The following is a 23,470-nucleotide window of genomic DNA, read 5'->3' on the forward strand; positions in this document are numbered from 1 at the left end:
TACAATATTGAAGAAAATTGAATATATTTTAAGCGTTAATTACTAACGCTTGCTGGGTACTCGAGTGGGGGGCGCGGGAGTCAGGAGTTCGGATAACCGGTCGTTGGGTTGATCGACGTTCGGATAATCGACGCTCTACTGTATGTACATTACTATTAAAAAATAAAAAATAGGGGTTAGTGATAGAAACGTGAAAATTAAGAGTTGTCTGTATTTTTTAATGCTACATTATATAAAATTAAGGTAGACAATTTTGTAAAAAAATAAAAAAAAATGTTAGGGGGCAACTTTCCTTATCACTGATGGGTATTAAAAATATATTACAACCCATTCTCAGTCCTACGTGTAACATTTCAAAAAAATCATTCAAGCCGTTTCAGAGGAGTATGTTAACACTGTGACAGGAAAATTTTATATATAGAAGTAACTGTGAATTAAATAAAAAAAAGTAGCTAGTTTTGACCGTAATTAACCTAGGCAAAAATTTTTTAGCGAAAATTGGTGTAAAAATGCCACCTTTTCAAATACCAAAGTAAATTTAGTTTACAGTCAATATTAACAAAGTTATTCAAATTATTTATAAGCCAAAAATGACTCTACTTACTCTAGTACCCTAATAAAATATTTTTGGAATGGTAAAAATGACTATTGATTTTTTAAATATGTTGAAAATGTAAGTCTTCTTTTTTCATACCCGCAGAATTGCTATAACGCTAAAATTTTCTAAGCAATGACATTGCAAAAAAAAGCTCTGGGATTTGAATAAAATTTAAACTAATTAAAGAATTGTTTTGAAATTTTTTGTGCATTATAAGCACTACTTGATCGACTTAACTTTACATACAATATCGAAGTCTTAAGTGTATTTTTAAAAAAGTTATAGCAAATTTTTGGTTTTCGAAATTTTAGCCTTATTTTGCAATACAGGGTGATTGATTAGTGGGGTAAAGCTCAATAGATCCGCTATAGTAATAAATAGCAATAAAAGTTAATAACAAAAATTTTAGCCACCTTTGAGCTTCACATTACAAAATTATATTTTATTTTATATTCGAAATACTGTTAACTTCATCACAAAAATATAAAGGTGTGTAATGTTATACAGGGTATTTACAAAGTTATAACTACAGTGGAACCCCGTTAACTCGGATTAATCGGGACCGCGGCCGATCCGGGTTATCGAAAATTCGGGTTAGCCGGAGAAAATGGTAAAAATTATTAAAATATGGTATGCTTACAGATAAACTCCATTATAATTGGCACACAGACACTTGTAAACCACGTTCGCGTTCCACACATACAAAGCGTCGTCGAGAGTCTCATTTTTAGCTTTCTTAGCTTTGCACCGATTGTCCAAACTGTCTTTTGTTATCATTTTGAAACAAAAACAACATTTTAAGTTTTATTGCCATTACGTAGACCAAAAATCACGCCAACACAAAATCTGAATATATTTACGAACGAGTACAGAACGGAACGAACAATGCGACTTTACTACACACACACAATACCGTCTCGCAACGAGAACGAACTTGTTATTTAATAAGAGTGAAGACTAAGACCATTGTTTGAAAAATAATTTTTTAATAGTCTTTTCTAAACAATGCTAGACAGTTTCAAGTAAATAAAGGATAAATACTACAGATGCCTGTTGGTTTCGATAACACGACAAAAAGCGTTGTCTGCCATGCCAGTCATTTTTACTAAGGTATATTATGTATCAAATTACACAAATACGCATTATCTCTCATTGTATAATGTGTTTGACATTGAAAATTGAAACGAATGAACTATATAGGAATTCGCTAAAGCGACAAATTTTTACGAAGAAAGTTTATTATGATAAATAAAATTAGCCTGAAAAATATAAGATATTATAGTATTCGAACAATATGTTTATAAGGAAAGATAAAAGAAAATATTTTAAGATGTTAAAAAGAAATTGGAAAATCCAGCATAAAGGACATACATTTTTATTGTTGTAATGTTTGTCTGATAAAAATCGGTCCGGGTTAGCCGGACTTCCGGGTTATCGGGGGCCGACTTATCGGGGTTCCACTGTAATTTTATATGAAAATCGTAACAAGTTCAACTCCCTGTATAAATAAAAATAAGCAAAACAGCAATGGTTTATTAATGCCATATTTTTTACGTATTGTCAAAATTTTCAAGAATAATTGATATTGCAATTTTCTTTGTATCAAATACAGGGTGAGTCAAAACGCAAGTACATTATTTTCTCACTAATTTTAAATGGAACACCCTGTATTTTATATCACTATTGAAAAGTACTATTACCGTACTTTAATTTTTAGATAACATTCCCTATGTCTAAATTTTTTAGTTTTCGAGATATTTTCATTTTTCAATGGACCAGTAGCGTGGCCACCCAAATCAACAGAATTTAATAAAGTGGATTGATTTTTTTGGGTGTTACGTTAATAATGAAGTTTATAAAATACCTACAACAACAAGGGATGAGATGAAAAATAGAATACAAAGTGTATTTCGATGTGTTAATTTACATATGCTTCGTATAGTGCGGCCGATATGTGAAACAATTGCACATTTAATGATACAAGCATATAATTTGGACCACATATACTACACATATAAAGGTTCAAATTTAGATATGAGGCCATCTCAGATTTTGCCTTTTACAAAAATGGCTGGCGTTCAAAATGGCGGGTATACTTATGTGTTAATAGTACCATAACTTTTGAACGAAAATTCCGATTTCAACCAAATTTGGTATATAGGTTTTTTTATTTACAAGAGGGATGTGGGGAACCGGAAGAATCGGTTTACCAGAATTCTGTGTTTTTACTGGTTGTTTATGTAAAAATATGTTTTTTCAATTTTTTCCCTCTGTATATTTTTTCAAAAAGGTAATACCGCAATTAAAAAGAGCGTAAAAATATTTTGTTGAAAATGTTTTGAACTTTTTAGTTATGTTAATTACCATTTAATAAATGCATAACGTATTTTCACATGTACCTATGTGTGGCAAATTCGTGCATTATAAGAATTATTGTGCATTTAATGGTAGAAGCATATAATTTGGACCACATATACTACACACATCAAGGTTCAAATTTAGATAAAAGGCCATCTCAGATTTTACCTTTTACAAAAATGGCGGGCATGCAAAATTGCGACTATACATATGTGACTTATAGCACGATAACTTTTGAACTTAAAGTCCGATTTCAACCAAATTTGGTATATAGATTCTTTTTTAATGTGTAAGACCAAGGTCTTGAACCAGAAGAATCGATTTACCAGAAGTTGTGGTTTTCCTGATTTTTATATAAAAACATGTTGTTTTTGTACCAATCCTTTCACCCTGTATATATTAATTTTTCAAAAAGTTAATACCGGCGTTGAAAAGAGCGTAAAAATATTTTTTAGGAAATTTTTGAACTCTTTAGTTATGGTAATTACCAATTAATAAATGCATAACGTATCTTAACATGTACCTATGAAACTATGTGCGGCGCATTAGTGCAAATAATATAAGAATTATTGTACATTTAATGGTAAAAACATATAATTTGGACCACACACACTACACATACAAAGATTCAAATTTAGATATGAGGCCATCTCAGATTTCGTCTTTTACAAAAATGGCGGGCATTCAACATGGATCTACCGCACATAGGTACGTGTGAAGATACGTTATGCATTTATTAAATGGTAATTAACATAACAAAAAAGTTCAAAATCTTTCCTAAAAAATATTTTTACACTATTTTCAATGGCGGTATTACCTTTTTGAAAAATTAATATATACAGGGTGAAAGAATTGAAAAAAACAACAACATATTTTTACATAAAAAACAGTAAAAACACAACTTCTGGTAAACCGATTGTTCCTGTTCAAGACCTCGATCTTATTCATCAAAAAAAGAAACTTGATACCAAATTTGGCTAAAATCGGACTTTTCGTTCAAAAGTTATTGTGCTATTAGTCACATACGTATAGCCGCCATTGTGAATGCTCGCCATTTTTGTAAAAGGCAAAATCTGAGATGGCCTCATATCTAAATTTGAACTTTTGTATGTGTAGTATAATATACTACATATTATGTGGTCCAAATTATATGACTCTACCATTAAATGTACAATAAGACTTATAATATTTGCACGAATCTGCCACACATAGGTACATGTGAAGATACGATATGCATTTATTAAATGGTAATTATAATTAACATAACTAAAAAGTTCAAAATATTTCCTAAAGCATATTCTTACGGTCTTTTCAATGGTTTTGTTACCATTTTGAAAAACTAATATATACAGGGTGAAAGAATTAAAAATAAATTATTTACATAATATAAAATAGTTTTACATAAAAAACCAGAAAAAACACAACTTCTGGTAAACCGATTCCTACAGCTCACGCCATCGATCTTGTAAATCACAAAACGAACCTAAGTACCAAATTTGGTTGAAATCGGACTTTTCATTCAAAAGATATCGTGCTATTAGTCATATATGTATAGTCGCCCATTTTGAATGACCGCCATTTTTGTAAAAGGCAAAATCTGAGATGGCCTCATATCTAAATTTGAACCTTTATATGTGCAGCTTATGTGGACCAAATTATACGCTTGTATCATTAAATGTGCAATTCTTATAAAAATTTTCACGAATCTGCCGCACTAGTAAAGTAAGTAGTTCATTCAATGATCGTTTTTAGGCGTGCATAAATGTGTTAAGTAGCTTCTAATTTTTTCAAACATGTTTTTTTGCAAAACGTATTACTGATAAATTATGTTTACATACATATAATTTACATGTATAATTTACATTTACATACAAAAGTAGTGTTTAATTGTCTTCACAAAATGTTGTATTTTGTGTTTGTGTGTTTTTTTGTAAAATTTATTACTAATTTTCTTTCTTTATTTGTTACATTTACATAAAAAAGTAGTTTTTAATTGTTTCAAATATGTTGCATGTTGTGGTTTGTTCTTTTTGTAAAATGTATTACTAATAAATTAATTTTATTTCTGATGAGTATGAAACAAAAAATGGATAAATTAGAGCTAACTTTAGAAATCTGCCAAAAAGAAAGAAAGAAAAATAATTTAATAATGAAGGGTTTGCCAATAAGTACGTCTGATATGGAACAGCTTAAGAATGAAATAGGAAACTTTTTAAATAAAGAGCTACGAATAATGGCAGAGTTAAATAAGGTACAAAAGATCAACGACAATATGTGCATTATTGAGTTTAGTAAGTTTGAAGACAAACTAAGAGTACTAAAAGCAAAAAGTAATCTTAGAAGTTATAGACAACACCGCGTATACATTGAATGCGATTTAACACTTAAAGAGATTGATATGCAGAAAAATCTTAGACATATAGCAGCAAAAGAAAAGGCAAATGGCAAAAGAATAAAAATGGGTTATGGTTTTATCGTTATTGAAGACACCAAATGGAGATGGAACCATAGTACGAATAGTACGAATAATATAGAAATAGTCAGAGATAATGTAGCAGCAACTGGTTTAAAAAGCTACTAGTTAATGCAAATTCGAGGATGGATATGGATACGAACATGGCACAGATTATGGACATGAGAGAATATAACAAAATCGATGCGAGTCTTGACAAAAATATGCAAAAACTAAACCGTAAAAATACAGACAATGAAAGAACTATAAATGCAAAAAATGAAAAACAAAATAAGTATTGGAAAATTGGGTTGTGGAATATACAAAGTCTAAATGGTAAAGAAGAGGAACTTATTGATGAGTTTGAAAACACAAAAATGGATTATTTAGCATTAACTGAAACAAAGAGAAAAGGTAGTGGATGTATTAAAATGAGAAATGAGCACTACATGATTTTTGGAGGTGTTAATGAGTCAGAACGTGCGAGGGCAGGAGTTGCCCTAATGGTTCACAGAAATGAGCATAAAAATATCACTAGATGGAAAAATATTTCGGAAAGACTCCTTAGAATAGATATGAGTAAAAACGAGAAGACAACAATTATTGTTGGGTATGGACCATCGGAAAATGAAGCCAAGGAACTCAAAGATAGCTTCTGGGAACAATTGCAGGACGAAATGGACCAAATAAATCATAAGGTCATAATAGTAGGCGATTTTAATGGGCGAGTGGGGTCAAGCAATGAATATGACTACCCTATAGGACCATATGGAGAAATGGTCAGGAATAATAATGGACAAAGAGTCATTGAGTTTTGCATCATGAATGATATGCAAGTTAGTAACACATTTTTTCAACACAAGGAGATTCATAAATACACACGAGTGATGGATTCGCGGAACGAAAAATCCGTTATTGACCTAGTATTAGTACAGAACAGATACAAAAATGAAATAGCGGACGTGCGTGTTAAAAGAGGCTATGAGATCAGCTCGGATCATTTTCTTGTTGAAACTAAAGTAAAGACAAGGAGAGAACAGGCATTTAATATTAAAAATGAAGAAAATCGCTACGAACAACCAAGTATTAAAGTATACAAACTTCAGTCTGAAAATATTAGGAAAGAATACTGTCGTAAATTAAATGAAGAAATACGAAAAACAAATTGGAAAAATGAGGAGGATATAGAAATATTATGGAACATTTTTAAGGAGCTGGTGTACGCAACTGGGAGTAAAGTATGTGGGGTAACGAAAGGAAGATATCTGAAAGGTACAGCTTGGTGGAATAATGACATAAAATTGGAAGTTTCGAAGAAGAAAAAATTGTGGAAAAAGTATATAAGCAATAAAAGTGAAAGTAATTATCAAGAATATAAGGAACAGAGAATACTGGTTAAAAATAAAATTAAAGAAGCTAAGAATCGACAATGGGAAGAATTTGGAAATAAAATGGAAAGTGATAGTAAGGGGAATGCGAAGTTGCTTTATAGGACTTTAAAAAATCTAAGACAAAAGAAATCAAACGGATTAACAGGTTTAGAGGACAAAGATGGTAACATATTATTAAAAAATGAAGAGTTAACCGAAAGAAGGCGAGAACATTTTATGGAGTTATTAATGGGAGACAACAACGAAATAGAGAATGACAGGGAGGAGTACAATTTAAATGAACAACAAGATGATGACGACATAACATACGAAGAATACAGGGAAGCAATTTTAAAATTAAAAAATGGCAAGGCTGCAGGACACGATAATATTAAGGCTGAGCTAATTAAATATATGGAAGGAGAAGGATTACAATTACTATGGAAGATCATAAGGAGCTGTTGGCGTACCGGATGCATACCTAGAGATTGGACGCTTGCAACTATTCTACCATTACACAAAAAAGGCGATAAACATAAGTGTTCTAACTATAGAGGAATATCATTGTTGGTAGTTGCTAGTAAAATCTACGAAATAATACTAGAGAAAAAGCTGCGAGAAAAGATCGAGGCCACACTGGATGACAGCCAATGCGGCTTTAGGCCAGGGCGAGGTACAACCGATCTCATATTCACGGTGAGACAGTTATCAGAAAAAGCCCTAGAGCATAACAGTAAGTTGTATCTCTGTTTTGTGGACTTGGAAAAAACATTTAATCGGGCGCCACGTAGCAAGATCTGGGAAATATTAAACCGTAGAAATGTGAAACCGAAGTTAATCCAAGCAATAAAGAGTATATATAAATGTACACGTAATAATGTAAGAACGAACAATTGCTCATCTCTTGAATTCTACACAAGGACAGGTGTAAGACAAGGTGGTGTTCTGAGTCCTTTGTTATTTATCACGCTAATGGACGAAATTGCAAAAGAATGCAGGGGTAAGGTAAAAAGAACTAGGGTTGGGGTGTATAAACTTCAACAAGTTTGCGTGTCAGAGTTGATATATGCCGATGACCTGGTTATTGTGGCAAAATCAGAAAAAGACTTGCAAGTAAATGTGAATGTTTGGAATGAAGCCTTTAAGAAATTTGGGATGAGAATAAATATTGAAAAAACAGAAGCTTTAGTAATATCGAAAACACAAGAAAATATAAATGTTAAGTTGAATAATGAGACCATTACACAAGTTGAGGACTTCAAGTATCTAGGATCAACAATGAATGGGCAAGGAAATATAGAACCAGAAATAAACAGCAGGGTAATGAGTGCAACAAAATTATACTATGCACTAAATAAAAGTTTTATTAGGAAGAAAGAAGTAAGCCTGAAAACAAAAATGAAAGTATTTCAAACCGTATACGAGCCGGTGCTACTCTACGGTAGTGAAACGTGGACAGTGAACGACAACATCCGTAGTAAAATCCAAGCATGTGAAATGCGATATTTACGTGCGGTATCCGGGGTGACCAGACGTGATCGTATAAGAAATGAAGACATACGTGAAAGGTGCGGTGTTGGAAGGACCTTAGACAGACTTGAAACGAAACAGTTATCGTGGTTCGGACATATGGCGAGAATGAGTGAAGGTAGAACTGTAAAGAGGGTATGGAAAGCGGCATCTGACAACAAACGAAGAAGAGGCAGGCCAGCAAGAACGTGGAATGCAAATATTGGAAAGGCTTGCGGAAAAAGAAATATTGGGTGGAGAGAAGCAGAAAGACTAGCTACCGACCGAAAGGCATGGAGACGTCTCATTTCTCCACTTACCTCGACACCGTAAGGTACAAGAGGACGGCTTAAGTAAGTAAGTAAGTAAGTATTTTTATTTCTTTATTTGCTACATTGTTACATTGATTACCGGATTGTTAATCAGTAATCGTCAATTGTCAATTCAGTCATGGCTTACTTAAAATTTAGATAAATTTAGACACCTAAAATAATTTGCTCTGAAAAATGCAAATATCTCGAAAACTAATAAATTTGGACATAGGGAATGTTATATAAAAATTAAAGTACGGCAATGTTACTTTTCAATAGTGATATAAAATACAGGGTGTTCCATTTAACATTAGTGAGAAAATAATGTACTTGCGTTTTGACTCACCCTGTATTTGATATAAAGAAAATTAGCAATGTCAATAATTCTTGAAAATTTTGACAATAAATAAAAAAATATGGCATTTATAAACCATTGCTGTTGTGCTTATTTTTATTTATACAGGGAGTTGAACTTGTTACGATTTTGATACAAAATTGGTTATAACTTTGTAAATACCCTGTATAACATAACAAACCTTTATATTTTTGTGATGGAGAAGTTAACAGGACTTCGAATGTATAATAAAATATAGGGTGTTCTATTTAAAAAACATAAGTTTGGTCTGCCACTGTGTTATCGAACGCTCTGTAACATTCTAACTAATTTTGTAATGTGAAGCTCAAAGTTGGCTACAATTTTTGTTATTAACTTTTATTGCTATCTATTACTATAGCGGATCTATTGAGCTTTACCCCACTAATCAATCACCCTGTATACAAAACAGCAAATGATCTGACCAAAATTCAAACACTGCCATTTTAAACCTTTGCCCATCTACTAAAAGAGGAATGCACTAAATAATATGTTTAATTACGCTATTTTTACCTGTGGCGATTTAAAGGAAACACTGCCATTTTTTGCCTTATTTGTTAATAACTATTATAAACCTCCGAGCTGTGGCGGGCATTTTTGTATTTATAAAGTATTAGGGTAAGAACAGAACAAGTAGGTCGAGATGGAGGTGTAGGTCGCGGTGGATGCCACTAGTTAAGTCGCGGTCGATGTCGACAGCACATAGCAAGGAGGTCACCTGCGCTGTCAGTCGAGCTAGTAGTTTAATGAACTTTGAATGACAAAAAGACTGTGCTTTTGCGATGTTGTGTCAGTCAAGTGATGATAGTAATGAAATGTCAGCTGTAAATAATCAGATCCTACTTCATATTTCAAAAATTTACTGAATTTAATTACTTTAGAAATACAAAAATAAATTGAATAAAAAAAGGGATTATATAAATAGTATCAACTCAGATAGCGCAGGTAATGATAACTTGGCTTCGAACGGACCAATCACAGGGAAGCATCCTTGTAGGCCGCGCAGTAGACATCCATGTAAAACAAACTCATTTTAATTTCAAAAGCATCGATGTAAACCTTCTGGATGGCATCGCGCTAAACCTCCACCGCGACTTACCTGCTATGTTCTCTTCCACTCACTACAATGTGTTTGTTTTACATGGATATCGACCGCGACCTTCATCTCCACCGCGACCCACTTGTTCTGTTCTTACCCTTAGATAGGTATACGGTGATGAGCGCGCTAATAACCGGCAAAATAATGCAAAAGGTGGACAACATAATAATGCGTTGTGAAATATAAAAAGAGATGAAAATAGTAGAGGTGGGAAATTATCGGTATTAACCTATAAAACATTAACACTTACGATAGTTTCCCACCTTCAGACAGTAGCTAAGAGCTAGTTGACTTTGGTCATACGTATGTGGTTAAGATCACATTAACATTTTTTTAATTTTAAATAATTTTGACGGAGTTGTTAGAACGAATAGAATGAATTAGTTTGGAAGCAAAGCTGTCCATAAATAAATCAAAAACAAAGTTTATGATTAATGAATTAATAACTTTTCTTTAATTTTTAAACTATTTTTATTTAAAAATTAATCGAGACACAGTTTTCCCATTCCCTCAAGCAAAAAATATTCAGCTACTACGTTGTCATATTTTGACGTTTATTTGTGTCAGTCTAAATGACAAAAGAAAGATAAAAGTGGGAAACTATTGTAAATGGTCATGGTTTATAGGTATATACTGATAATTTCCACCTCTACTAGTTTCATCTCTTTTTATTTCACAACGCATTATGTTGGCCATTTTCTGCGTCATGTTTTTAGCACGCGGTTATTAGCACGCTCATCACGGTATATGTAGTACCCAAAACACATTTGCAACCTGGCTGGGTGAGTGTCCCAACAATAACCTTATGCCCTGGACTATTACTTTCTTTAAGATTGATGAAAATTAAAATTGCTGAGAATTTTGAGAAGCTACAAAATCGTTCTGGATTCCCGCTGATGAAAGCCTTTTTAATAATTTAGTTTGCACGTTACAACAAGCGGAAATGCTACTAGGTTTATGAAAACGACTGTATAAGAGCACTTTTTGGCCCTTTTATAGGATCCGTTAAAGGAGTTTAACATCAAAGGGCTTTATAAATTAATTTATAAAGAGAGTAGTTAGCTAATATTTGTATTATTAAAAGAGGACAAATTAGATTAAGGGTAAAAATCCTAATATTAAAGATTAAACTGGAGAAGCTGATTAAATAAAATGACAATCTCTATCTAATCTATGTAATCAGCATTAAACGCCCATTCCTGGGCATATGCCTCCTCTGTTAATCTCCATTGGTCTCTATTCTGGGCGATCTGCATTCAGTCCTTTCCTGCCGTTCGCTTAAGGTCGTTCGTCTATCTCATCTGTGGTCTTCCTTTTTTTCTTTTCTGTTCCCATGGTCGCCAGTGTAGAATTCGCTTATTCCATATTTTCATCTTTTTGCTCCAGAGTGCCTGAGTTTATTTTTCTGTCTTTAAGACTGATACCCAGCATCTGTCTTTCATTGCTCTTTGTGTTTTTAATGTCCTGTCGAAGTTCTCCTTTGTGAAAGTCTATATTTGTAAGCCATATGTGATAACTGGTAATATGTACTGGTGTAATTATAGAAATACTTATAGAAATTGGTTTCCTGCTTTCTGCTTCCAATGAAAATAATATACATGAGGTGGTCACCAAAATTGGAGAGATTACCGTAGTTAATATATACAAACCTCCAGCCACTACATGGAACCCAGAAGTGCTAAAGACTCATCCACATCCTACTATATACATCGGCGACTTCAACAGCCACCACGAAATGTGGAAGTACAACACGAATGATGAAAATGGAGAGGCACTAGTAGAATGGTCCGAAGAGCAAAACACATATCTAGTTTTTGATGCCAAAGACAGAGCAACATTTAAATCAGCTGCATGGAGAAAAGAATATAACCCAGACCTATGTTTTATCTCAAAAGATACCAATGACAGACCACTAACAACTTCGAGAAGTGTCCTTGCAGACTTCCACATACTCAACATCGTCCTGTGCATATCATCATCGGAATATCAATTCCAATAATTAGATCATATCCTCGACCCAGGTGGAATCTTGGAAAAGCAAACTGGGAGAAGTTATCTGAACAACTAGACCGAACCTTGAGCTGGATCCCTCCGACCAGCAAACATTACGAGGGGTTTGTGGGTGCAGTAATAAGCGCTGCCAAGGAAACCATCCCTAGGGGGTATCGCAAAGAATATGTGCCCGGATGGACTTATACGCGAAGTTTCTCGAAAGTGGTGCCGAGAAATAGGCGACGAGCTTTTACACAACATCGATACAGCTACATGCCAAAAATGGATAAAGACTGTCGAAAACCTTGACTTCAAAAAATCAAGCCGGCAGGCATGGTCCCTGTTGCGGAAAATTGGAGGAGCTAACCAGCTGGAATCCAGAGATTATAAAATGTCTCCTAACAAGGTTGCCTCCCATATAGTATCTCTATTCAGAGCTCCGCGAGATCGAACACATACTACCAACGTGAAAAGAGACTTAAGGGCATTAAAACAAATGAACAGAACGAACTCCGAATATTCAGCAAGCATACTTATTTCTGAAATCACACATGCGCTGAAAGAAATGAAATCAGGTAAAGCACATGGGTTTGATGGTATCCATCCTGAGTTCTTGATACACAGTGGTGCATACACGAAACAATGGCTTGAAATGTTCTTTAATGATATACTTCAGTCGGGTAACATTCCTTTCTCACTTAAACGAACAAAGATAATTGCAATTCCGAAACCGGGCAAGTCAAACGATAAGCCAGAAAACTACCGCCCCATAGCTCTACTCAGCATGGTATATAAACTATTAGAAAAGTTTCTCCTCAACAGAATTAGTCACAGGATACTAGAAAATGTCCCCATTGAACAAGCTGGCTTCCGCCCTCATCGAAGCTGTACGGACCAAGTGCTGTCATTGACAACTTTTATAGAAGCTAGTTTTTAAAAGAAACAAAAGACAGCAACAGTATTTATAGATCTAACAGCAGCATATGATACTGTTTGGAGACAGGGATTAATATATAAACTGGCCCGTATTATCCCCCGCAGAAAGATAATTAACCTCATTGACAACATGCTGACAAACAGAGCCTTCCAGGTTATAATGGGAAAGGAGACGAGTAGACAGATGAAACTTAACAATGTCCTTCCACAGGGTTCTGTCCTTGCCCCTTTACTTTTCAGCCTCTATATTGCTGACATGCCTGAAACCGAATCTCGAAAGTTTGGATATGCTGACGACTGGACCCTTGCAACAAGCCACCAATCTTTAGAAACTACAGAAATCACTCTCACGAATGACTTATCCATCCTCAGCGAATACCTTAAGAAATGGAGACTACAACCAAGTACTACAAAAACTGAAGTATTAGCTTTTCATCTCAACAACAATCTGGCAAACAGAGAATTGCGAGTGGGGTTACTCTAGACAGAACGCTCACATTCAGACAACACCTGACGAAAACAGCAGCAAAATTGAAAACAGGCAACAATATAATACAGAAACTCTGCGGCACTACATGGGGTCCACAACATCAACTTTAAGATCCTCTGCTCTTGGCCTGATATATCCGGTGGCAGAATACTGTGCACCAGTGTGGCTAAATAGCAGGCACACCCACCTGGTCGATACCCAACTAAACCGTGCTATGCGTATGATAACAGGCACAATTAAGTCCACTCCTACAATGTGGCTACCTACCCTTAGTAATATAGCACCGCCCAACCTACGCCGCGAACATGCATTTTTTAAAGAATATAACAAAATAATGGATAGTCGCCAGCTTCTAGTCCACAACGATATCCCCGATATTATTGGAAACCGTCTCCGATCCAGGTTACCCTCTCTACAATCTGCTCAAGCGCTGCAGCAATCCAACTTTGACATAAATACCCGATGGAGAGAAGATTGGGAAAGTAAGACAGATCCGCATTACCATAGTCCACCTGACATCATAGGAAAACCTAGCGAATTTGAACGTCCCCATAAGATTTGGGCAGCCCATAATCGAATTAGAACAAACTGTGGAAGATGCGCCGACTCCCTCTACAGATGGGGTAAACTTTCCTCGCTTTCTTGTGACTGCGGCGCTGCAAGACAGACGATCAGTCACATTGTTCAGGACTGCCCACGCAGAGCATACACAGGCGATAGACTTTGTAATGGCAACCGAAGGGTCAATCGAATATATAAAAAAACTGGACATCTGTTTGTGATGCAGTGTATAATGCATAAATCTAAATATATTCTGTGATTTACTTAAGCCATACGCTAAATAAAATAAATAAATGTACTGGTTGTATACTTTCGTTTGCATATATTGAGGGTACTTTTTATTTTTTAGAATATGTATGTGATAGTTTACCAAATGATGCCCATGCTAATCTAGTTCTTCATTTTATTTCTTCTGTTTGATTGTCCCTGTTCAGCTTTATTAACTGTCCTAAGTATATATATTCTGCCACCTGCTCTAATTTATTCTGTTTGACTACTATTTCTAATTTGTCTTCTTGGTTTGTCATAGCCTTGGTTTTACTTTAGTTCATCTCTAGACCTACGTCTGTCGCTTTTCTATCTAGTTCATCAGCCATCTTCTGTAACTCTTCCTTATTATCTGTTATCAGACTATATCGTCTGCATATCTCAAGTGGTTCAAGAGCTCTCCATTTATTCCTATTCCATATTTATGTTTCCAAAATAACAATACTGTACTACAAAACGCTTACCAGAAAAACTTAAATAAATACAACCCTTAAAAGAACCAAGGCATTGAGATCTGGTTTATTTAAAATTAACCCAACAATGAAAAAAAAACTGTATTTCCGAAATATCTTGCGAATGTCAAAACTTTTATTTGGGTTAAATTTCAAGACCACAGGAGAATGTATGATGTATGTATGTGTGGGATGCCAAGACCACCGTGTCATCAGCGAATGTTGTTACAGTGGTGGTTCTTGTTCTCGGCAGATTAACTGTGTAAAGGAGGAACAATATAGATCCCAAGACTCTACCTTGAGGAACGCCAGAATGTATTGCATTTATTTCACTAAGTTTACTCCCTTGTTTCACGAAGAAATGTCTGATAGGTAAGATTTTAGAAGTAGGTAGTGAGGATAGAGTAAGAGGGGTTTTAATTTAAATTGTAGGCCCCTATGCCACACCTTGTCAAAGGCTTGTGATATATCCAAGAAGACAGCTGAGAAAAATCTTTTGCCGTTCAGATCCCTGTAAATTTGGTTAACTAATTTGTGCACCTGCTCAATTGTTCCGTTCGCTTTTCGAAATCCAAATTGGTGATCTGGAACTAGTTTTTTTGCCTTTATTATTAGTTCGAGCTTCTTACCGTAGAACTTTCTCATTGGAGCTTTACCACGCTAAGCAGATGGGACGTGAATTACAAATTTTAAAGTTCACTCATCTTCTGATAGTCTTGGCACCCGCATAACTTATAATTTTTAAAATCCTCGGAGGTTGTTACCAGAGAAATTTCCCACTGTTTTCGATCTGGTGGTATGTAAAATGGTATTTATTGTCATTTTATGTATTATTAGATTGAGAACTTATAGGCTATTGATTATGTACTATAGAAAGGAACTACAACGTTAACGGGGTTTTATTATTTCATATGGTCAATGAATCTCTCTATATGAAAAAACCGCGGAGTGCTACCATTTAAAGGGGTGCGTTTTTGAGAAATGGGTGAATTAGTCCCTGGGCACAGGTTACATTAGGGTGAGTTCTATGCACTTTTGGTACAAACACGTCTACATAAAAATTGTTCCTGGTTAAATTTCCTATCTAAATATAACTTTTTAAAGTCAAAGATACTTTTTTTTACAAAAATATATTCAAAAGAAAAAGCACAAAGAAACCCAAAAGAAAGAAATTTTGTGTTTTGTCCCATAACTTTTGTCCACGGGGATATAGGTATAGACATTGCTTCACAGAAAAAAAACTTACATATTTTCTCTTTAAAATGATGTTTGGTAGAGGTCATTAGGATTTACAGTTTTCGAAATATGATTTTTCAAAGTTCGCCACTCACAGCAATTTTGGGCAATTTTCCTTGTTATTTCGCAAATATTGTTCTGTAACTTTTTTCTACGTAACTTTAGGTATATGCAATGGTACATGTCAGAGGAATAGAAATCAATTACCTTTAAAATGGTCTACTGTATAATGTTGTACGACTTCTTTTAAAGAGGTTATCTTTTTCAAGACTTTTAACGAGTTTTATATTTTTACGATTATTTTTTAAATTTCCCATTATAACTTTTTTTTCTGTATGGTATATATTAAATAATAAAAAAGAAAGCTTATTCTGTTTATTTTAAAACGGTGTATTATAAAAAATTCTAGGCTTATTTTTGAATAAGATATGCTTTTTCAAATTGTAATAAGTACTTGCAACGATTTTTGATTTTAGGATTATTTTTTAAATTCCCCATTATAACTTTTTTATGTGATTGTGTGTTATGATTGAATCTTATTTTTTATAGGTAATACTTTTGATCCACTTGACTCGGCCGGGCAAACTTGAAAATATGGATTAATTCCAATATTTACTGTCAAAGCTCCTGCACCACAAGCTTTGCTTGAAAAAATAGCATGTAAATGTACCAAAGGATGTACAAAAAACTGCGGTTGTAGGAAGATAGGAATTAGTTGTTCAATATTCTGCAAAGGGTGCATGTGCATAGGTACTAATTGTGGGAACTCTAAGATAACTGAGGTGTCAGAGGAAGATATTGAAGCTAATGCTAACGAAGAGATGGACTTTGATTTTGAAATTTTTTTAAATGTCAACGTTTAAATAATTTTAACTAAAGTGATGTTTTTTAAGACTAATGTTTTTGTAATTTTTGTAAAAGAAATATTTTAAATATTACAGGTAAAAAAATATCAAAGAATCACTCGGTTTCCATTATGTATTTAAATATAGATGATACACCATTTTAAAGAACAGAAAGTAAGCCCTCTTTGTTGCGCAATAAATAGATAGTATATTGATTTACAAGAAAAAAAGTTATAATGAGAAATTTCAAAAATAATCGTAAAAAATGTAAAAAATAATATTTTTTTTATATTAGGTATTATATAATATATAATATATTATATAATAATTTTGTTTTATTTTTATATTATATTATAAAAAAATCGTTAAAAGTATAAAACCTTGAAAAACCACAATCTCTTTAAAAAAAGTCGTACAACGTTATACAGTAGACTTGAGTAGACCATTTTAAAGGTAATTGATTTCTATTCCTATTACGTTTACCATTGCATATACCTAAAGTTACGTAGAAAAAAGTTACAGAACAATATTTGCGAAATAACAAGGAAAATTGCCCAAAATTGCTGTGAGTGTCGAACTTTGAAAAATAATATTTCGAAAACTGTAAATCCTAATGACCTCTACCAAACATCATTTTAAAGAGAAAATATGTAAGTTTTTTTTCTGTGAAGCAATGTCTATACCTATATCCCCGTGGACAAAAGTTATGGGACAAAAAACAAAATTTCTTTCTTTTGGGTTTCTTTGTGCTTTTTCTTTTGAATATATTTTTGTAAAAAAAAAGTATCTTTGACTTTAAAAAGTTATATTTAGATAGGAAATTTAACCAGGAACAATTTTTATGTAGACGTATTTGTATCAAAAGTGCATAGAACTCACCCTAATGTAACCTGTGCCCAGGGACTAATTCACCCATTTCTCAAAAACGCACCCCTTTAAATGGTAGCACTCCGCGGTTTTTTCATATATAGATGTCCATTGACCATATCAAACAATAAAACCCCGTTAACGTTGTAGTTCCTTTTAGCTATCTTATTTTGAATATAATCAATAGCCTATTAGTTGGAAATATAAATAAGGGAAAGTAGATTTTATCCTTGTGGGATCGGTAACTCACCGGAGGGACCGCAGACGTTCGGATACAAGTCTCTTTGCAAAGACAATGACGTCGACTTTGCTAAGTAACATGGCACTTACTCAACACACACATTACACATTATACTAGGTACAGTCGGAAAAATGAAAGAATACCCATGAACGATCACATTAATCACATATTATTCAGATTATTAATAATCTATCTCTCTCGTTTGTTATTTATGAAAAAAAAACAGCAAATACAAAATATGTGATTGATGTGATCGTTCATGGGTATTCTTTCATTTTTCCGACTGTACCTGATTGTAAAATCGGCTGTAAATACCATGCCAATGGCCATTAGTTGTCGAGGCATTAAGCCAAATTAAAAAAAATGTTAAGCATAACCATTTTCTATCTAATTTCAGATTTACTCGGCAAGAACAATATATTTACACATTTTATGTTCTCGGTTATTCTAGGTATGCCGGGTATGCGCTACTTATTCGTTTTAACGGCTAATAAAATTCAAACTTTATATTGTACATACACAAATATTTAATGTTTGCGTAAGACCAATATTTGACAATAAAACTCGGCGTTTGAATTTCATAGTTAATGGTTATGGCGAGGCTTTAACATCAATATTCATTGTGAGACCCGGAAACAAATTTGTTCTCAAAGAGTTTGTAAATAGTTGGATTGTAGCTGCCGATTTTCGAGTGCAAACCAAATGGCTAAGATATATTTTGTAACCCAGAAAAATTAGACAATTATGATAAACATCGTCGCAGTAGCATAAAAAACATAAAGATAAAGGAAGTTGGTATAAGTAAAAAAATGTCTTATTTTCAGAAAATCGGAACACTTGAACTTCAATTAACTATTGTATTTTACAGGAATTGATGTAATTAAAAATTCAAATAAGTTGTTGTGGTAGCATTATATGTATGTCAGGGTAGTAAGTCAAAAATATACCCTGTTCGTGAAACTTTAACAGCCAGGGTACTGATCGATGGCCAAAGAAAGGTTTAAATTATATACCACAACAAATAAGAAAAAGGGGAAGCCATTCAGTTGCTTGGTTTGGGAAGAAAATGTACGGCACACAATGAGAGATAGAACCTCACTTATAGATAGACATAATACTTCAAATCTTATGAAAAGTTTCACCATATTTTTGAATTAGTGATAAATAAAAGGATTTTTATTTGTGGTTTAAATCTTAATAATGTCTAGTTGACGATGGGATTTCAGTATTCCTGTTTATTATCCCGTCATCAAAAAATTCAATAGATCAACAAGATATTAAATCGTTCGTCCTGTTGTGTGTTGTTAAAACCATCACTACTAATATCCTTTTGCAATTAGAGGTTTCCTTTTACAACCATCTAGCTAGAAGTAATATTTGTTAATAATTGCTGTGTCGTAAGCTGGCAAATACCAGTTTTAGTTTGTCAAATAGCCAAGTGGGTCAGGTAGCTGAATCGTATTCCCTTCACTGTGCATGATCTAGTGGTCGATGTTTCAGCCCCCGATGGCTAGAAAACAAAAAGGCTAACATAGTCTAACATTTTAAATGGATACGCTGGTGGACTGGTGGATCGATAATTGGAAGAGCAGTACGGCAAGATACAGAGGCTGCGTCTCGGTGGTACTCACTTAGAGTTCCATTCCCGGGAAATTCTTGGGACAAATTTCCCGGGAAATCAGTAAAAAATAGTAATTCCGATTCCCGGGAATTCTTACAGATTTCCCGAGATTTTTTTTAATATTATATTTTAAATTATCCGCAGAGATATTACTAACTCACAATGAATAAATGATTATGATACAATTATTATCTCTGTCTGCTTAATAGTCGTTTTAAATTATTCCACAAAATATTTATTTTTCAATTATATATATTTTAAACCACTGTCTTTCATTTTCGCCTCTTAGAGGCGAAATCGTCGATTAGAGTGCTGGTTTTCGCTCTCTGAACTAAGTGAAAATTAAGACAGTTTTGGCTTCGCATTGCATCTTAATAAAAATGGTATACATTTTATTTTATATTAGTATTACTCCTTTAAGTAACATCATAGGTCCGTTTCCATTTTCACGCTAAATAGACGGGGTCGTGAATTGCAAGTTTTAGAATTCCCTCTTGTCTTCTTCGCTTCAGCATCCATCTGGCTTGCAATTTTTAGAAGCCATGGAGGTGTTACCAGGAAAATGGTCCAATAAGTTTTCAATTAAATATCTTTTAAAAATATTTTTATTAGGATGATAACTTTTACTTTTGATTTGATTACATTGATGCGGTATCTTCAAAACAAGAACTTGACTGAAAACAGACATTTGCCACTATCTAATAAAAGAACAATAAATCGATTAGCTATTGATTTGATAACATTTTTGGTTTCTCAGGATCAAGATGAATCTACTGAAACAACCGATTATCAAGGTGATACGGATTCATCAGTTTCATCGGATACTAATACTGATGGTTTGAAAAAAAAAGTTATCGTCTCCAATTGAGTCTGCCACAGTTATGCGTCCTCAAAAGATTTTAAATGTTGATGAGCATGTACTTGAAAAGGTCATTAAACAAGAGCTCGCGCTGTACGACAACTCAAATGAGCTGACCGGGCATTTAAAAAAATTGCTGACTGCATTAAAAAGTATATGACCTACATCAACAGAAAGTGGACGGGCATTTTCAACGTCAGCAAATTTCTTCACAAAAAAAAGAGCCAGCCTGAAGGATGAAACACTCAACAATTTATATTTTCTTAAAACATATTTCAATAATAAAAACAACGAAAATTCAGATTAACACAAATTTATAATTTTCCAATTTTTACAATTTTCTTTAAAACTGTAATTTTGTTTTAAAATTTTTGAATTTTTCTGAATTTTTTTAATACTTACTCTAATTTATACTTATTAATATTAATTACAATAACAATAAATAATATAAAAAAAAACAATTTTTTATTTTTAAATCCAAATTACCGACTCCTGATTCCCGGGAAATCAAAAGGGGCCGGGAAAATGGAGCTCTATACCCACTCCGTAGATCCCTACCGGTTGAGCGTGTTTGCTTAAAAACCAGAATATAAAAATACCGGGTTTACTTAATTTTCCCAAAAAACATTTAATAAAAATATAACCAAACCTAACCAAAAGGCTAATTTGGCCTAACCAAATGATACATTGACAATGTCAAGCATTAAATGCCACATCATGCAGAATCGTTACTAGTATAGTTGTAAAAACCAACTAAATCAGAAAGTATTGAAACATTGTTATTTCTATTGTTGCAGGTTACCATTCCAGCTTCCTGGTGGCCCCCTCTACCTTCTCCAGACAAAGACGGTCGGCCTGGAAAGTTCACAAAGACTCCTCCGAGACTGATACAAGTGGCATACTCTGTCTTGGAACCATGGCCCGACGAAGGTGAAGGTTGCCATCCGAAGATGCAGGTGCAACCGTCGGCAGTATTGGGAAGCGTGCAGCTAACACCAGCCAAAGGAGCTTACAAGGAGTTGAAGTTGACGGAGGCAGTAACTATACTAGTACCTCATCCACCGTTGTTTCCAATGTCTAGAATTTATTTACCTGTCTTTATTGATAAGGAGAAAGCAAAAATGATGACTGCTATTGTTGTTAAGTAAGTATTTTTAAAAAGACTTGTTGACCATTTATTTATATACAAGTGCTTTTGCTCGTCGCTACGCCACGGGGATCCAATCAATGCCATCCACAGTCACTCCACTCAATTTTTTCAAAATTTTAGGATCAACACTTTCAAAACAATTAAAAATTAAATTGTTTACTGTAATAAGCGTCTTGCTTGTAAAACAAATAAAGTAACAAAGCTTTAAATTATTTTTCTTAATAAAGTAACCAATATGTTTGTCAATTTTGGCGAAAAAATTAATTGCTGATGAAGTAGTAAACATTTCTTACTTTAAAAGTAAGGATATTTGAATCGTCAACAAAAACCGACACGTAAAATAAATGGAAGAGGAAATTTACACCTGTTAAAGGGGAGTCCGTTATACAAATGTAAATATTTCATTTAAAAGCAATATATTTCTGCTAACCATTTTAATCTTTATACACTATACACTTTATGTTTCGCTGATGACCAAATTCTGATTGCTCAGGATCATGACGACTTGAGTTAAATGACACGGAAGCTAATAGAAGAATATAACCAATGTAGTCTCGAAGTCAACATTAAGAAAACTGAAACCATGTGTATTGGAGGGACAAAGCAGTCCATTACATTAGAGGATGGGGCAGAAGTTAAACACTGTGATGAATACAAGTACCTGGGCATGAAGATAAATCAAGATGGAACACTCGATGCTGCTATAAAAGACAGAAACATATAGAGTAGAAAAGTCATATCCATATGAATGGCATTCTATGGGACCAAACAATATATAAAGCAAACAAACAGCACATATACAATACCATACTTACTTCATTATACTAAAATATAATCACATATGGCAGTGAAGTTTGGCCACTGTAACAAAGTACAGAGAAAATGTTACTAGTAACAGAAATGGACTTCTGGAGAAGAGCAGCAGACAAAGCAAGAAGAGATCGGATACCAAATAAGAAAATACGAGAAATGATGGAAGTCACACATACAATAATTGATGACATAAACACAGAACAACTCATATGGTACGGCCATGAGAGAATGGTACAGATAATGCCAGATGGCAGGATCCCTAAACAGATTTTGACGTGGACACCACAAGAGAGAAGGAAAAGAGGAAAGCTGAGAAGAAGCTAGAGGAAGTGAATTGAAAAAGAACTAGAGGAAAGAGAAATCCCTCCAGGTCTATGGTTAAACAAAGAAGAATGGCGGTTAGGAGTCGGAAGGCTTTGGAGAACGCTGTAAACCGATAGTAGTAGAAGTTAATAAATTTGTTTCAAACTATATTCAAATTTTATATATTTTTAAACGTATTATTTATTCTATATGAAGTTAAAACTATCAAATAATATTTATATTTTATTAATAATTTAAAATACCTAATTCAATCAATTATTATGTTTACTCCTAGCGCCACCTGCTAACGTATCAACAATGCATATGTTGTTTACTTTTGATGGAACAGTTAAAGTCAAACTAAATATTAATATAACATAATTTGTTTAAACTCTAAATACTAAATAGATAATAAAATTCTTTTATCGCCAACCGTCACTAAAGCCATTCACTATTGTACTCATTTGACGCCATTTGCGGCAGTAAAGTAACACTTTATTGTACTGAAAAAAGAATTTTACTTTACCTGTCGCGATTAATCAAACTATCTGAGATTGAATGTAAGCGGTCGATGGCAGTAATCGATTATTTATTTGAGTGAACTTAAAATTTATTTACGTTAATTATTAAAAATATTGTACAAAATTTACGTTATTATTAACCCTGCTGTCCCGTTCGAGTCAACTACACAAATGTACTGTTCGGGTCAATATGACCCAACTATGGTTTACGCTCCTTAATCGAAATAAAATAAGCTAATGGTGATA

At 33.7% G+C, this 23,470-nt stretch overlaps 1 protein-coding gene across 2 annotated transcripts in view; it reads left to right on the forward strand.

Annotated features, from left to right (window-relative positions):
* LOC114330029 (transmembrane protein 132E) overlaps nucleotides 1–23,470 on the forward strand; it is a 260,229-nt gene that overhangs the window by 138,029 nt on the left and 98,730 nt on the right. For both annotated transcript variants that reach the window (XR_003652410.2, XM_028279327.2), the window contains exon 4: nucleotides 21,235–21,581. Coding sequence is in view for 1 of the 2 variants with exons in the window: in XM_028279327.2 (XP_028135128.1) it covers nucleotides 21,235–21,581 (347 nt within the window). In the remaining variant the exon portion in view is untranslated. The remainder of the gene's footprint in view (nucleotides 1–21,234; nucleotides 21,582–23,470) is intronic.

The sequence above is a fragment of the Diabrotica virgifera genome, chromosome 1, assembly GCF_917563875.1.
Source record: "Diabrotica virgifera virgifera chromosome 1, PGI_DIABVI_V3a".
Taxonomy (NCBI): Eukaryota; Metazoa; Arthropoda; class Insecta; order Coleoptera; family Chrysomelidae; genus Diabrotica; species Diabrotica virgifera.